Source organism: Cnephaeus nilssonii (genome assembly GCF_951640355.1).
Source record: "Cnephaeus nilssonii genome assembly, chromosome: 8".
Classification (NCBI taxonomy): domain Eukaryota; kingdom Metazoa; phylum Chordata; class Mammalia; order Chiroptera; family Vespertilionidae; genus Cnephaeus; species Cnephaeus nilssonii.
The window spans coordinates 102,612,142-102,630,232 of NC_137079.1; the positions used below are offsets into that span (position 1 = coordinate 102,612,142).

General features: G+C 45.6%; 1 protein-coding gene across 1 annotated transcript; it reads left to right on the forward strand.

Moving 5' to 3' along the window:
- Window positions 1–805: 805 nt before the first annotated feature.
- On the forward strand, window positions 806–17,390 carry LOC307104090 (serine protease 40-like; the record flags this gene model as incomplete). The annotated part of the gene is made up of 4 exons (XM_079778726.1): window positions 806–1,035; window positions 2,910–3,184; window positions 4,688–4,848; window positions 17,076–17,390. 4 exons carry the CDS (start codon window positions 806–808, stop codon window positions 17,388–17,390), a joined length of 981 nt encoding a protein of 326 aa, XP_079634852.1.
- Between the last annotated feature and the right edge of the window lie 701 nt (window positions 17,391–18,091).

The following is an 18,091-nucleotide window of genomic DNA, read 5'->3' on the forward strand; positions in this document are numbered from 1 at the left end:
AGCCTACGCCCTGGCTGTGGCCCTTCTCTGGCTGTGCCCACTACTGCTGCACACCCAATCTGCGGGGACCACCGCCCAGTCTGCTGGGGCCAAAGCCCAGACTGTGAGGACCACTGCCCAGCCTACAAGGACCACTCAGGCCGGGTCTGGTGAGTGGGCAGCCAGGGCAAAGGATCCCAGGTCACCCACTTTGACATGCCACACCCTCAACAGCAGGCGGGAGTGGGGGGGTGGAGGGGGAGGAGGGGGAGATTGGGCTCTAAGGTCCCTGGGTTTCGGCAGAACATAAGCGGTGGGGCCATGGAAGGAGAGGAAGGGGAGATCAAGGTGCCCTCTCTTCCCTGCAGCTCTTTCCCACTAGATTTCAGTATTCTAGGCCAGGAGTAGAGGTCCTGCACTAGCCTGTCTCTGTCGGCCCACCACACCCTCTTCATTTCAAGAATGGGAAGTGCTATGTCAGGAGGGAGATTATCAAGTAAAGTATGCTTCATTTGGCCTCAGGCTCCCTAGAATATTGGACTGAGGTGGGAGGTGTGCAAAGAGATCATTATCAGTAGCCCTGAGCAAACAGCATCCCTCTGTAAGCCCTCAGTTTCTGGGACTTCAAACAGTTGTGTATTAGTTAAGTGAAATAGGTCTGGGGAAGGGCCTGGGGAAATGCCACTGCCCAGCCTGGACCTCCTCACTGCTGTTCTGATCTGTACCTACCTGGCTGCCCCGCCCTCCTCCTTTGCCCCCTCCTCCAGACTCACAGGCTGCTTCCTTAATGCTCCAGTGAAGCCAGGTGACCTTTGTCACATATGCCATGTCACTTCACCCTGGGTTTATGGAGGCAGCAAGGCTGTGCCTCACGACTGGGACTGTCTACACAGTGTGTGGGAAGCCTGTGGTGACTGGGAAGATCTTTGGTGGCAAGAATGCACCTGACCAGCGATGGCCATGGCAGGCCAGCCTGCTCTACCATGGCAAGCACATCTGTGGAGCAGCCCTCATCGATGCCTTCTGGGTGATCTCAGCTGCCCACTGTTTCCAAAAGTGAGTCTTCCCACAGGGGTGCAGCTGCTGGGGGGTGAAGAGGGAGTGAGCACAAAATGGCCAGAAAAGAATGGGGTAAAGGAGGTTGAAGCTTTTTTTTTTTCTTCTAGGCTTTGTTCTGGGATAGTTTTCTGCCACCAGGTGTCTCTGGGTGCTGTTGCAGTCCTCTCTACCTGGAATACCATGACTGCTCACCACCTGACTGTCCTGAGTAATTTCTCCTAGGACAGAGGCTAATTGCTTCATCTCCTCATGGGGATGTTCTTTTCACCCCCCTCTTCATATTGTGGTAACAAATACCAAGATGATGTGGTTGTCTCATCTACATTATTTTTAAGTAGCTAAATGAAAATTGGCTCTAATTATGATTACCAGTAAGTACTGGAAAACAGACTTTATTTCCAAAATAATTGCCTCCAGTTCATTCTTTATTTTTCGTAAACTTTAGGAATCGAAATCCTGTTTCAACTCAAACTTTCGTAAAGTTTACGAAAAATAAAGAATGAACTGGAGGCAATTATTTTGGAAATAAAGTCTGGTTTCTGTATGTTGCCCAGCTCTAGATAGTCCCATAAGATTCCAATGTGCCTCAGTTTTCTCTTGTGCAAATGGTAGTTGGTGTGTAGTGTCCCTTGCCACATCCAGACACAGGCTTCATGCTGTAAGTCAGAGTGATAGTACTAAGGCTGGTGGTGGGGATCATCAGTCAGGGCCCATTGTGGACAAGTATTTTGCCCCCTTTCAGCCAAAATGTCTGAAGGCTATTTCCAGCACAACTGCCTGAGGCTTGTCTGGGTCCTGACTACCTACACACTTGGCAGTTCCTCTCTAGAGGCATGCTAGGACTCTGCATACCTAACTAGAACTCAGCTCTTTCTTTCACCTCTGTAGAACTGTGTGCCTAAGAATAGCTGTTGTCACCACTGTCCTCACAGACCAGAGTGAGAAATAAAGAAATTGGTCTCTGTCCCAGGAAATGGGTGCAGATAGGAGAGTGGGCTGCTCCTCAGGTGTATCCTGGGCTTACTCTGTGCCCTGAGGGAGTGGTAAAGACATCATGCTCCATGTCAGGAAGACAAGGCTGCTGGTGTCAGCTGGCTTTGAGACCCCACTTCTATTTATTTATTCAGCACCCATGGGTGCCAGGCCCCATGTGAAACCCACTGTGGGTGATGTAGAGATGCAAGACTCTACTTGAAACTTCTCATCCTATAAGTAAAGTAAGACTACTGTGATACAGGATAAAGAGTCCATAATGTGTGAGAGGGTAGATGCTGAGCCAGTGTCAAGGGAGGTACTGTAGATCTCATCAGATGTTGGGCCTTGTGGAAGAAGGATTCAGGCATGGGGAGTCTAGGTAGGCGACAGCACAGCAGGATACCACACACTCCTCTATTGGCTCCACAAAGACTTGCTGAGTGCCTGTCACCAGATGGGGATCAGCCTTTAGAGAAGTTGGTGTGTGTGGACTGGGAAGGAAGAGGATGGATCATTCTAGGATGGGAAATGGGGTCTTTGAGAATCACTTTTGGCTATGGGACCTTACAAAGGTTCTGGTCAAAGTTGGGAATGAGCCAAGTCTCCTCTCCTATAAATGAAGGGGTATAACTTCATGTTTCCAGCACTAAGATTCTCTGCTCCTTTCATTCTGGGGCATGCTGGGAAAGACATCAGTAACTTTCAAAGGATAAATGTCCTGAGGCTATGGACAGCAATCAAACCACCTCAAGAGAATGTTAGAAAGGGAGGAGAAAGAGACCACTGGAATAATGGTGGGCTCTAATTACTAACCAGGGGGTGGGGGAAGCAGTCAGAGTAAGGGGCTGGTCCAGCACTCAGAGGAGATGGGTGATAATGGAGCCTCTCCATTATAGGTCCCATGAGCCATCAGACTACAAGATCCTGCTGGGGTACCATAAGCTACAGCATCCCACCGAGCACAGCCTGCAGATGACGGTATACCGAGTCATTGTCCACGATGATTTTAATAAGTGCCACATCATGGGGAGCGACATCGCATTATTGCAACTGCATCGGCCTGTGAATTTTACTTCCCATGTCCTCCCTGCCTGCCTCCCAGAGCCTAATGCAACATTGCCCCTTTACACCTCCTGCTGGATAACCGGCTGGGGAATGATCACTGAGGAAGGTGAGCAGGATAGAGTAGATGAGGAGAGTAAGGCTGAGGAGGAGGGGGGTGCAGTGGCCACCATGAGGCCCTGACAGCATGTCCTTCTAAAACTTAAAGTTTCCTTTAGTTCATTGTTCAAAAAAATCTGAGTACCTCTAACTTTTGGAATCAGAAACTTGGGTTGTTTGACTTGAACCATTCAGGATTCCACCCTGACTCTCAGGTCCTCCTTGGGTCAGGCTCCTTCAGAGCTTGCTTTGTCAAACACCTCTTGAAATCCTACTGCCACAGAAGGTACTTGGGCAGCAGTCAGGAAATGAAGCAGGCCTGCTCTCTGGTCTGGGTGGTGGAATTGGACACTTATAGCTTTTACCTCTGTTAACTTCACTTCTCTTTATTCTAACTGAAGTAAAAGTTGCCCATTCTGCCTGCTTGCTGATGGAGAAAAGAGAAATGTTGGGCAAAGATTTTTGCACAAGGAAGAATGCTTTTGTTTTAAACATAACATTGAGTGAAAAAAATAGGATGTAAATTTGGCAGAGCATCCCAATGAAGGCATTGGGGGCAGGACTTTCTTTGCTGTGCAGGCCAGTGCCAGTATTCCTGCTCCTTTCCACTGTCAGTCACACAACATTTCCAAAGACACCCTCCTGGGATGGACTCATTAAGAACCACTGGCATACCAAACAAGATTCTCCAAGCCAGTCAGAGGATGGGAGTTGGGGAATGAAGTGAAGTGAGCTGCCACCAGGACAGGGAGCAGCTGCCATCAAAGAGGGACTCAGTTGTCTTTCTCCCTCCCCCCCCCCCCCCCCCCACCCAGGGACTGCAGTTGCTGGTCTGGGTTTCCCCTGAGAACATGTGAGGGCTGTATACAACTCGTACTCCATAGGAGTGCCCGGTCACTGTAACACTGTGCTGCCTCATGAGGACACCAGTTCAGATCTGTGAGCAGTATCTGGAAATAGAATCTACAGGAAAGGTGGCCACAAACCAGATGCTCCTTGAGGCAAGGCCATATTTTATTTGTCATACCACCTAACTCCATCTGGCATCTGCTAGGTATATCACTGCTACTCCTTGACCAAGACAGGACTCATAGCTTCCATCCTCTGTGCCTTTACTTCTGTCCCCACATAGCAGCCAGATTAATTGTTCTTAAAATTTAAGTAGAGCCTTCAGTGGTTTCCCAGTACGATTAGAATGAAATCCAAACTTCACATCTTGGTGAGGAGGCCTTGCTTGCTCTGGATCCTACTATGACTTTGCCTTATTTTTTTCACCCCTATAACAACCACACTGACCTCCATCCTGGTCCTTCCAACTGTATGCTGCTCACTTTTGCTCTCTTGTCTGCCTTGAACATTCCCCCCCCCCCCACACTTTACACATCCTCTGAGAGGCTTCCTCAATCCTCTTAGCCAGAATGATGGCCTCTTCTTCAGCAGACAGGTTAGGGAGGCAGCTGGCTTCTCCCCCAGGCTCCACTTCATATCTGACCAAACTACCACTCCCCTGCAGAGTTCCTGCCTCCACCTTCACAACTGCAGGAGGGAGAGGTTGGCATCATGGACAACGAGGTCTGTAAAATTTATTTCCAATCACCAAACACCAGTAAATACTCTCTACATGAGGATATGCTGTGTGCAGGGGACCTCATTACCGGAAAGTCCATCTGCCGAGTAAGTAAGACCAGCTCTATATCTTCAGTCGGGGCTATCTCTCTTCTCCTGTGGCATCTGTTCTCTCTCTCTCTCTCTCTCTCTCTCTCTCTCTCTCTCTCTCTCTCTCCCTCTCTCTCTCTCTCCCTCCCTCCCTCTCTCCCTCCCTCCCTCCCTCCCTCCTCTACCCTCTCTCTCCTTCCTCAGCCTCTGGTTTTTTATTTCTAACCCACCCCAGTTGCAAGTGTCAGAGCCAAAGGACAGAAGCCACTATAGAGTCCACTCCACCTGTTTTCTTCATTAAAAAAAAAGCTTTGTTGAAGTACAGCATTCATAGGAAAGGGCACCATTCACAAGTGTGCCATCTGATGCATTTTAGAAATTGATACACTCCTGGAACCAGCACCCAAAGGGTCCTCCTTATACCCCTATCTTGTCATTAACTCCCCCCAGCTATCCCTTCTTAAGCACCATGAAATAGTGTCAGGACATCTATACATGGAATCATATAGGACACATTCTCATTGGGTCTCTTTCAGTCAATGTTATGTTTGTAAAATTTATCCATCTTGTGTGTGATTTATATTATCTTTTTTTCTTTATTGATAAAGGTATTATATATGTGTCCTTATCCCCCCATTGCCCTCCAACCACCCTACTCATGCCCTCACCCCCCTGTTGTCTGTGACTGTTGATTAGGATTATATGCATGCATACAAGTCCTTTGGTTGATCTCTCTCCCTTACCCCCACCCTCCCCTACATTCCCCTGAGGTTTGATGGTCTGCTCATGCTTCTCTGTCTCTGGATCTGTTTTTGTTCATCAGTTTATGTTGTTCATTATATTCCATAAATGAGTGAGATCATGTGATATTTATCTTTCTCTGACTGGCTTATTTCACTTAGCATAATGCTCTCCAGTCCCATCCATGCTCTTGCAAATGGTAAGAATTCCTTCTTTTTTACTGCAGTGTAGTATTCCATTGTGTAGATGTACCACAATTTTTTAATCCACTAATCAGCAGATGGGCACTTAGGCTGTTTCCAAATCTTAGCTATGGTGATTGTGCCGCTATGAACATACAGGTGCATATATTCTTTCTGATTGGTATTTCTAGTTTCTTGGGATATATTACTAGAAGGGGGATCACTGGGTCAAATGGGAGTTCCATTTTTAGTTTTGTGAGGAAATTCCATACTGTTCTCCACAGTGGTTGCACCAGTCTGCATTCCCACCAGCAGTGTATGAGGGTTCCTTTTTCTCTGCATCCTTGCCAGCACTTGTCATTTGTTGATTTTTTTTGATAATAGCCATTCTGACAAGTGTGAGATGGTACTGCATTGTCGTTTTGATTTGCATCTCTCAGATGATTAGTGACTTTGAGCATGTTTTCATATGTCTCTTGGCCTTCCTTATGTTTTCTTTTGAAAAGTATCTATATAGGTCCGTTGCCCATTTTTTGATTGGATTGTTTATCTTCCTTTTGTTAAGTTATATGAGTTCCCCGTAAATGTTGGAGATTAAAACCTTATTGGTAATAACATTGGGAAATATGTTCTCCCATGCAGTGGGCTTTCTTACTGTTTTGTTGATGGTTTCTTTTGCTGTGCAAAGCTTATTATTTTACTGTAATCCCATTTGTTTATTGTCTCTTTAGTTTCCATTGCCTTAGGAGTGGTATCAGTGAAAAAATTGCTTCGGCATATGTCTGAGATTTTGCAGCCTTTGGATTCCTCTAGTATATTTATGGTTTCCCATATTATGTTTAAGTCCTTTATCCATTTTGAGTTTATTTTTGTGTATGATGTAAATTAGTGGTCTAGTTTCATTTTTTGCAGGTATCTGTCCAATTTTCCCAGTACAATTTATAGAAGAGACTGTCTTGACTCCATAGTATGTTCTTGCCTCCTTTGTCAAATATTAATTGACTATAGTGGTTTGGGTCGATTTCTGGGTTCTCTATTCTATTCCATTGATCTATATGTCTGTTCTTGTGTCAGTACCAGGCTGTTTTGAGAAAAGTGGCTTTGTAATACAGCTTGATATCTGGTATTGAGATCCCGTCTACTTTGTTCTTCTTTCTCAGGATTGCTGCAGCTATTTGTGTTCTTTTTTATTCCAGATGAATTTTTGGAAAGTTCATTCTAAGTCCGTGAAATAGGCCATTGGTATTTTAATGGGGAGTGCATTGAATCTATAGATTGCTTTGGGTAGTATGGACATTTTAATGATGTTGATTCTACCAATCCATGAACATGGTATGTTCTTCCATCTATTTATTTCTTCTCTATCTCTTTTTTCAGTGTCCTATAGTTTTCCACATATAGGTCTTTTACCTCCTTGGTTAAGTTTATTCCTAAGTATCTTAATTTTTTTGGTGTGATGATAAATGGGATTGCTTTTTTAGTCTCTCTTTCTGTAAGTTCACTATTGGTGCATAAAAATGCCATAGATTTCTTGACATTAATTTTGTATCCTGCTACATTGCTGAATTCATTTATTAAGTCTAATAATTTTTTGATGGAGTCTTTAGGGTTTTCTATGTACAGTATCATGTCATCCGTGAATAAGGACAGTTTTACTTCTTCTTTTCCAATTTGGATGCCTTTTATTTCTTCTTGTTGTCTGATCGCAATGGCTAGTACTTCCAGTACTATGTCAAACAGTAGTGGTGAGAGTGGGCATCCCTGTCTTGTTCCTGTTCTTAGGGGAAATGGTTTTAGTTTTTGCCCATTGAGTATGATGTTGGCTGTGGGTTTGTCATATATGGCTTTTATTATGTTGAGGTATGATCCTTATATTCCCACCTTGCTGAGAGTTTTTATCAAGAAAGGGTGCTGAATTTTGTCAAATGCTTTTTCTTCATCAATTGATATGACTATGTGATTTTTATCTCTCAATTTGTTTATGTGATGTATCTTGTTTATTGATTTGTGGATATTGTACCATCCTTGCAACCCTGGGATAAATCCTACTTGGTCATGGTGTATAATCTTTCTGATGTACTGCTGGATCCAATTTGTTAGAATTTTGTTGTGGATTTTAGCATCTATTTTCATGAGAAATATTTGCCTATAATTCTCTTTCATTGTGTTGTCTTTATCTGGTTTTGGGATTAGGGTAATGCTGGCTTCATAGAATGAGCTTGGAAGTGTTCATTCCTCTTGAATTTTTGAAATAGTCTGAGGAGGATAGGTTTTAGTTCTTCCTTGAATGTTTGGTAAAACTCCCCTGTGAAGCCATCTGGCCCTGGGCTTTTGTTTGCTGGAAGCTTTTTGATGACTGCTTCAATTTCTTCCATAGTTATCAGCCTATTGAGCTGTTTAGATTCTTCCTGATTGAGTTTTGGAAGATTATATTTTTCTAGGAATATGTCCATTTCCTCCAGGTTGTCTAGTTTGTTGGAATTGAGTGGTTCATAGTATTTTGTAACAATCCTTTGTATTTCTGTGGGGTCTGTTGTTATTTCGCCTCTTTCATTTCTGATTTTGTTTATTTTAGTGCTTTCTCTTTGCTTCTTGGTGAGCCTGGCTAGAGGTTCATCAATCTTGTTTATCCTTTAAAAGAACCAGCTCTTGGTTTCATTGATCTTTTGTTTTGTTTTGTTTTGTTTTGTTTTGGGTTTTTTTTTTTTTGGTCTCCATGTCATTTATTTCTGCTCTGATCTTTATTATCTCCTTCCTTCTGCTCACTCTGGGCTTTTCTTGTTGCTCTCTTTCTACTTCTTTATGTTGTAAAGTTAGATGATTTACTACAATTTTTTCTTTTCTTTTCTTTTTCTTTTTTTTTTTTTTTTTTTTTTTTTTTTTTTTTTTGAGGTAGGCCTGTAGAGCTATAAACTTCCTTCTCAGGACTGCTTTCATTCTGTCACATGGATTTTGGATAGCTGTGTTTTGATTGTAAGTAGTTTCCAGGATGTTTTAAATTTCTTCTTTGATCTTTTTGTTTTATAGCTGCTATTCAGCTTCCAAGTGATTAAATTTTTTGGATTATTTTTATGGTAGTTTATTTATAATATTATGCCATTGTGGTCTGAGAAAATGCTTGATATGATTTCGATCTTCTTGAATTTGGGAGACTTTGCTTGTGACCCAATATGTGGTCTATTTTTGAAAATGTCTCATGTGCACTTGAGAAGAATGTATATTTTGTCACTTTGGGGTGAAATGTTCTGAAGATGTCAATTAAGTCCATCTGATCTAGTGAGTCATTTCGGATTGCTGTTTCTTTGCTGATTTTCTGTCTAGCGGATTTATCCAGTGATGTCAGTGGTGTATTAAAGTCCCCTACTATGATTGTATTGTTGTTGATCTCTCCATGATATCTTTCAAGAGTTTTATTATGTATTTGGGTGCTCCTCATTGGGTGCGTATATGTTTACCAGGGTTATATCCTCTTGTTGTATCAATCCCTTTAGTATTATGAAGTGACCTTCCTTATCTCTTCTTATGGCCATCACTTTGAGTTCTATTTTGTCAGATATAAGTATTGCTACCCCAGCTTTTTTTTTTCATTTCCATTTGCCTGAAAGGTATTTTTCCATCCCTTCACTTTCAGTCTGTGTGAGTCCCTTGTTCTGAGGTGGGTCTCTTGTAGACAGCATAAATATGGGTCATGTTTATTTATCCATTCAGCCACTCGATGTCTTTTCATTGGAGCATTTTGTCTGTTTATGTTTAAAGTTATTATTGAAAGGTACTTGTTTGTAGCCATTTTTATTTCTTGTGCCTGTGTTCCTTCTTACCTTTTTATTTCTTCTTCTTCTTCTTTTTTTTTTACACCAGTCCCTTTAGCATTTCTTGCATTGCTGGCTTGGTAGTGATAAACTGCCTTAGTCTTTTTTTGTCTGTGAAGCTCCTTATTTCCCCTTCAATTTTGAATGATAGCCTTGCTGGATAGAGTATTCTTGGATTCAGTCCCTTGCTTTGCATCACTTTGTAAATTTCCTTCCATTCTTTTCTGGCCTGATGTGTTTCTGTTAAGAAATCATTTGATAATCTAATGGGAGATCCTTTGTATGTAACTTTCTGTTTCTCTCTTGCAGCCTTCAAGATTCTCTCTTTGTCCTGAACATTTGCCATCGTAATTATGATGTTTCTTGGTGTGGGTTCATCTTGTTTGGGACTCTCTGTGCTTATGTGCCTTTTTTCTTCCCCACATCAGGGAAGTTTTCTGACATTATTTCTTCAAATAGGTTTTCTAACCCTTGCTCCTCTTCCTGTTGTTCTGGCCCCCTTATTATTTGTATGTTGCTTTGTTTCATGTTGTCCCATAGCTCCCTTAGGCTCTCCTCCTGTCTTTTATTTTTTTTTCTCCAATTGCAGTTCAGTTTAGGTGTGTTTTGATTTCCTGTCTTCTAATTCACTAATTCGGTCCTCCACTTCTCTTAGTCTACTGTTGAAAGTTTCCATGGTATTTTTATTGCAGCTATATCACTCTCCATTTCTTCTTGATTCTTACATAAGTTGTTGATTTTTTCATCCATCTGGTATATGAACTGTATGACCCTTATTCTGAATTATTTTTCTGACATATTGCATGCCTCCGTTTCAGTTAGCTGCTTTTCTGGTGATTCCTTTTCTTCCTTTTGGGGGTTTCTTTGTCTACCCATTTTTGATTTCACCTATGGATCTAGTTGTCGAGTTGTACAGGGGCTGCTCCTTGGGTGGCAGTTACTCCTCTGGTTGCGGTTGCTCCCCAGGCGGTCATGGCAGCAGCTGCTCCTCAGTTGGCAGTCGCTCCTCTGGTAGGTGCTCTTCACAGCCGTGGTGGCTCCTCTGGCTGGTGCGGGGAGGTTGCTCTCACAACTGTTGCTCCTCGGATGGGGGTGGGCTACTCACGAGGCTGCTGCTTCTTGGATGGGGGCTGGCTGTGCAAAGCTACTGCTCCTAGGACAGGGCAGGCTGCTTGTGATGCTGCTGCTCATTGTACAGGGGCAGGTTGTTCGCAGGGCTGCTGCTACTCATATGGGGGCTTGCTGCTCGCCCAGATTCTGCTCCTCAGATGAGGGATGGACTGTAGTGTGGCTGCTGCTCCTTGGATGGGATTGAGCTGCACGTGTGGCTGCTGCTCCTTGGACAAGTGTGGGCTGCTCACCCGGCTGCTGCTCATCAGACGGGTATGGGCTGCGTGTGGCTGTTGCTCCTCGGACTGGGGCGGGCTGTGCAGGGCTGCCGCTCCTAGGATGTGGGTGATCTGCTCATGCGGATGCTACTCCTTGGACCAAGGCGGGCTTTTCGGGTGGCTGCTGCTCCTTGAATGGGGGTGGGCTGTTCACAGATCCGCTGCTCCTCGTACGGGTGCAGGGTGTGGGTTGTGTGTAGCTGCTGCTCCACGGACAGGAGTGGGCTGCTTGTGTGGTTGTTGCTCCTCAGACAGGGGGGCAGGCCACTCACACAGCTGCTGCTCCTTGGACAGGGGAAGGCCACATGAGGCTGCTGCTCTTTGGCCTAGGGCGGGCTTCTTGCGGGGCTGCTGATCCTCGGACAGGGGCGTGTTGCTCACTTGGTTGCTGCTCGCGTGGTCGCAGTACCCTGGGCTAAAGCAGTGGGACGGTCAGAGGGGAGCACAATTCAGAACTCACAGGAGCCTGTGCCCAGGGTGGCTGGAGTCTCGGTGACCATGGGAGCACAGCCAAGGTAGCATGTCCTTGGCAGGGGTGACTGTAGCATCCCAGGTGTTATCTGAGGGCAACTTGGGTGGAGATGAGGCTAGGCTCCCAGTTACAGCAGCTCTCCCCTTCAACAAGGTGAGGCCTCTGAGGAAGAGCCAGCCTCCTGGTACTGTTTGCAACAGTAGCAGAGGCTGCCTATTAGGCAAGCCTGGTTAGCCTGCCTCCGAAGGTCCTGTGGATCTAACTGCGCAACACACACACACACACACACACACACACACACACACACACACACACACACCATGACCACACACTCCTCCTTTGCTCCCTCACTCACTCATGCTCTCTTCCCTCTCTCACTGCTGCCTTCTTCCTGCCTCTGTAGTTGGGTCTGGGGTGTTATTGACCCATTTGTGGATGGAGTTTCCTCTCCGAGTGTCTGGTTATGTGGCTCGCTCTCTAGCACATTGGCTGGACAGGATAAAATTCACCTTGGCAAGACACAGAACAAAGGGAACTAAACACAAATGTACTCATGACACTGATAACCCCAATATAAGTGACCACCAGAGAAAAGAGAATTAGGGGAGAGAAGAGAGAGCACAAATGATATTGAAGAGAGAAAAAATGATAAGAGAGAAAATAAAAAGGAAATATCATATCTAATAAAAGAGTAATATGCAAATTAACCATCACTCTGCTACACCCACCAGCCATGCCCACAAGCCATGCCCACAAGCCAATAAAGAGAAAATATGCAAATTAACCCAACCAAGATGGCTGCGGCCACAGAGAAATCAGGAGGGAGGCTTGGGTTTCCCAAGCAATGGAGGAAGCCAAGCTTTCTGCACACCCTGGCCGGCTCAGGTCTCCGCTTAAGGCTACAAAGTTTCAATTATAGAAGATACATAAATCCCAACAGAATTGTCAGCAGCCACGGAGCTAGAGAGAGTAGGAGTCTAGGGTTGCCCCCGGCGATGGAGGAAGCCAAGCTTCTGCAGCTCTGGCCTGCCTTGACCTCCGCTTAAGGCTACAAAGTTTCAATTATAGAAGATAAATAAATTCCAACAGAAATGGCTGCCACCACAGAGTGGAGCAAGCAGAAGGCTTGGCTCCGCTCCAGGCTACAAAGTTTCAATTGTAGAAGGTAAATAAATCCCAGATACCAGGGCCTCCGCTTGGATTGTCAGGGGCGTGGCTGGCCTGCAAACCACCACAAGCCTCTTGCCCAGGCCACCCCACACACCAAGGGAACCTCCACCCTGATCTGGGATACCCTTCAGGACAAACCAGCTGGCCCCCACCCATGTACCAGGCCTCTATCCTATCTAATAAAAGAGTAATATGCAGATTGACCATCACTCCAACACACAAGATGGCTGCCCCCATGTGGTCAAAGATCCTGCCCCCATGTGGACACAAGATGGCCACCACAAGATGGCTAGCAGGAGAGGGCAGTTGGGAGGGACCAGGCCTGCAAGGGAGGGCAGTTGGGAGTGATCAAGCCTGCAGGGGAGGGAAGTTAGGGGTGACCAGGCCGGCAGAGGAGGGAAGTTGGGGACAAACAGGCTGGCAGGGGAGCAGTTAGACATCAATCAGGCTGGCAGGGGAGTGGTTAGGGGTGATCAGGCTGGCAGGCAGAAGCAGTTAGGGGCAATCAGGAAGGCAGGCAGGTGAGCAGTTGGGAGCCAGCAGTCCTGGATTGTGAGAGGGATGTCCCAGATTGGAGAGGGTGCAGGCTGGGCTGAAGGACACCCCCTATGCACGAATTTTGTGCACCGGGCCTCTAGTGTGTGTGTGTGTGTGTGTGTGTGTGTGTGTGTGTGTATGAAGAAAACACCACAGAACAGATAAACCAAGAAAATGCAAACACCAAACACCCAGCAAAGACAGTGGGGGCAGAATCTTTAGAGGCTGAGCTTATATACAGAAAATAAGGTTAAGAATTGGATGAATATGGGGAGTACCTCAGTTCAGTACAGAGAAATTAGAAAGGGAATGAGTGGATAGGAAGAAAGAGAGTGAGAAGAAAATAATAATAATAATGATAATAATAATGATAATAATAATAAATTTACAAAAAATTGATTTTAAAAGTGGTATAAGAAATAACAAATAAAATAAAATGATGGAAAAATAATGTGAAAAAAAATAAAATAAAGAAACAAAGGAAAATAAAGAAAAAAGAAAAAACAAGATAACAAAATAATAATAAAATAAAATAAAAATAAAAATGAAAAAGTGAAGTGTTGTTCCTTTGGCTGGCTTAAGATCCCAGTCTTCTGTACTATCTGCGGTTTCTCAGTTTCCTGTTGCTGGGACTGAAGGCCTCTCTTTAGGCCAGTCCCTGTGGACTCTCAGGGACTATTCAGATTTTTTAAAATTCTTTGTACCATTCAGGGTGGAATCTGGGTGTGGCTGTATTGGTTGCCTGGAGACTGGAGAGAGGGGCTATCTCCTCAGGAGGAAATGGCTGCCCAGGTCCTGGGCTCAGGTATGACTCAGTTCCAGACTCGCTGCCACTTCTCCTGGACCCTCTCCTCTCCCCAGCCTCTCCCCAGACTCCACAAGTCCGCACCTTCTCCTGCACCTCAGCCACGGCTGAGTGTCCATATCCAGAAGGTCCTATGAACTAGGTTCAGTGAAGAAAAGCAAAGGCCACAGAGAGGGCCTCTGTGAGCCCCTCTCCTGCCAGCACTGTGTGGTCTGATCAGCCCTTCAAGCTGCCCCTCTGGGCTCAGTCTTTCGTGACTGTGTCTGGGTCTGGGGTGTTATTGACCCTAGCCATCAGCAGTCCTGTGGACATCCTTTCCACAGTCAAACGCTGTGCCTGTTCCAAGGGACATAAGTAGGTGCCGTGCAGTTTCCCTCTTATGATCTGGGCTTGGAGGTCTGGCAGTTCTCTCCAGCCCAGATCTTTGATTTTACCTTTCTCCAGGGGTCCTCTGCCCTTCCTGGCTGCAAAATGTCTCACCCGCTGAGTCTCCTTTGCCAATTCGGGGTGGGTGTTATTCATTTCAGCTCCTTGTTCTATCTGCTCCAGAACAAGGCTCGGGACACGTCCGTCTATTCCACCGTCAATTTGTCCTCTCTTCTGGTTTATATTATCTTATTGCTGAATAATGTTCCACTGTGTAAATATAGTATCATTTTATTTATCCATTCTAGTGTTGGTGGCATTTAGGTAGTTTCCACATGAGACCATTGCAAGTAGCACTTCTGTGAACATCCTAGTGCATGTATATTGGTGCACATGGATTCACACTTTGGTTGGGTATAACCTGGGAGCAGTGAGCCATATAATAGGTACATGTTCCTGCCATAAATGCTGTAGGGCAGATTTCCAACCTGTGTGTTCCAATCTGACTCCTACAGCAGGTAAAAGTTCAGGTTGCTCTACATTGCCACCAGTACTTTATATAGTCCACAATTTTCATTTTAAACATTGCATGTGATTTTTAATTTGCATTTCTCTGGTGAATGATGAAGATAAACACTATTTTTATATGTGTATTGCCTTTTTGTACAGTGTATATTCAAGTTTTTTGCCATTATTTCTATGAGACCTTCTGTCTTTCCTATTGAATTGGCTATTATGGATTTATGTATTATGAATGTCTTCTCTCACTCTGGGCAATCTTTCCATTTTATGGTGGAGAAACCGAAGCCCAGAGAGGGAAGTATATAGTCCAATGCAAGGTAGTGAGACCACAGTCAAACTTGGAGAAGCCATGCCCTTCTTTGGAGATGTGGCCACTACAGGCTTCCTCCTACAGTCTTTTCTCCCTCTCTTGCACCTTCTTTCCAGCTCTTTCTCTCTCTCCCTGGCCATCTCCAAACAGCTCAGATATATACTGCCATGATTCCCACCTTAAAACACCTGATGTGCATCTTCTCTCCTCCCCCAACCCCCTGCCCACTGTCCTGATTCTCAGGCCACTGTCCAGCAGGGCTCACCACAGGGCTATCTGCACTTGCCCTCTCTTGCTTCCACATTTCTCCTTCTTACCTCAGCCCATCCCATGAAGTTTTTGTGCCCTTCTCTCTCTCACAGGGCTGCTATCCAACATCAGACCTCCTTCCCCTGTGGTGCTCAGCAGCACACCTTAGTGCTTCCCTCAGACTCCAAGGGTGACTCTTCCTGTGTCTCATGCTTTCCTCCTCTTTCTGACCTCCACACACCAAGGAGCCACCACTCAGCACTCATTCTGGCTTCTTGTGTTGCTCCATTTTTTTTTCTTAGATGGAGATAAAGGGTTAGTTATTGCCAGTCCTGGGCTTAACCATTTCTTATCTGTCTCCATAAACCTTTCTGTTACAGTAGTGTCCTGACTAGTCTCCCTATGCTGATTCATGCCCTGCTATTGGCTGTGCTTACCCAGTCTCAGAACCATCCTACCATTCTTTTAGAATCTGTATCAGGTCACATCACTTCCCTGCTGAGTGTCATTTAGTATTCCCTATACACACACACACACACACACACACACACACACACACACACACACCCCGCTCATGAGGGCTGGCCCTTCCACTGCTCAGTCTCCCACGCACCAAGCACACTGGCTACCTCTGCCTGCATCTCACAGAGCCAGGCCTTGCTCATTCCTCCAGTCTTAGTTCAGAGAAGCTCTCTGATGGCCCAGTTAGAGCAGCCCTTTTCCATCCACTAGATGCTTTTGTTCTACATCTTGCATCTGCATATATGTGACATATTGTCTGTGTCTGTGTTGTATGCCACCTCTCTATGTCCTGCACATACAGGGTGCTCAGTCATGTTTATTCAACAGAAAGCTGGAGTGGTACTGTGTTCCTTTGTTTCCCACTTTTTGGCCTATAAAATAAAAGCATTACCCTACCTTGCACTTGAGCCCCCAGAATTCTAGAACTCTTGGGCTGTCTTGCAATTCCAACCAAGGCAAAATCAAAGGCCCAGGTGGGTTCAGTAACTGGTTGAGTATTTAGCCAGAGGTCTGCAGGCCAGGCCCCCAGGCCTGCCACAAGCTGCCCCTTGGAACGTCAGATGATACCTTCTCCCACATAGAGTTGGGAGGACAAGAGGGCTGCCAGAGGTCTCCATGAGCATTCTTTATATATATATATATATTATATTTTTTATTGATTTCAGAGAGGAAGGGAGAGGGAGAGAGAGATGGAAATATCAATGATGAGAGAGAATCATTGATTGGCTGCCTCCTGAATACCCCACACTGGGGATTGAGCCCACAACCCGGGCATGTGCCCTGACCAGGAATTAAATCTTGACCTCCTGGTTCAGGTTGATGCTCAACCACTGAGCCACACCAGCTGGGATCCATGTGCATTCTTATAGGTTTATGACTGCCAGTGTGGAGGGATGCTCAGGGTCTCTTCCAAACTTTGTGAAATAAACTCCAGGCCCCACCCTAGATTTTTTTTTTTTTTTATCCAGGAGGTCTGCAGTGGGACCCTGTGTTTGGACTTTTCAAATCGCCCAAGTGATTCTGATTAGAACAACTTAAGTGTAACCCCATCTTGACACAGGCCTCCTAAACTCCACTCTGGTGAAGGACAAGGGTAGTCTCTTCACACTGCCTAAACAACGTGTGTCCCTCTCTGTCTTGGTCCCCAAGACTTATGCCCTTTTTTTCCTCAGGGAGATTCTGGAGGTCCCCTTGTCTGCAAGCTGAACAATACCTGGTTTCTGGTGGGGCTGTCCAGCTGGAGCCTGGCTTGCCGCCAGCCCATAAGCCCCAGCGTCTTCACCAGACTCACCTACTTCTCCAGCTGGATCAGTAAGAAGCAGGAAGCCTCACCAAATCCTGATCCTTCTTCTGCTCCTCCTCAGAGCAAACCTCCTGCTTTGGGTGACTTTAATTCTCTGGGTACTGTTCACAAGCCCAGGAGCTGCACAACCCTGGTGTTTTCACAGACTTTCCCTCTGCTGCTGATTTTCCTCAGGGCTCTGTGACAGACCACATGGTGACCCTCTCAAGTCGTCACCCACAAGCATACTTGCTTGAGTGCCAATGGCCCCTGCATTCTCCTAAATCTGTCCATCTCTGAGCTCTCCTGTCCACTCGAGGCCTGCTCTAGGACTGACAAAATAAAAATAATTTAACAACCTCCTGCTCCTGTTTCTGATCTATCAGAGCCACACACCAACCCCATCCCATTGGGTTCCAAGCTCCTCAGTACAGGAAGGTCTCCCTTCTCACTGGACTGAGGTGGAGAAATACATACTAAGACAATGGGTGGCTGGCTGGCCATCTGGAGATGAGTCATTCTCCTTAGGAAGACTCCCAGAAGAGCTGGCAGACTCAGGGGCCAAGGCCTCACCCTGTGAAGGAAATGGCATGCCCTAGGACCAATAGAGCACTAATGGCCAATATAATGGAAAAAGAGTCCTCCTAGAGATAGACTCTGAGTTGGGGATGAAGAAGAATCTTCCAGGCCCAAAAGTCACAGAGGCTCCATTTGAGGTAGACTGTTCAGGATCCCAGCCAGCAGTTTTAAGAGCTTTGCTCTAGGAACCAGGTCTTAGCCAATCCCTCCATACCAATAGCCTTGTCCTCCACAAGTCTCCAGGGGCCAGGCCCACCATCTCCTGTGGATTTGCTATAGCTGTAGTGGTTGAGGGTTATCTAACCCAGTACTTGCTGATCCAGCACT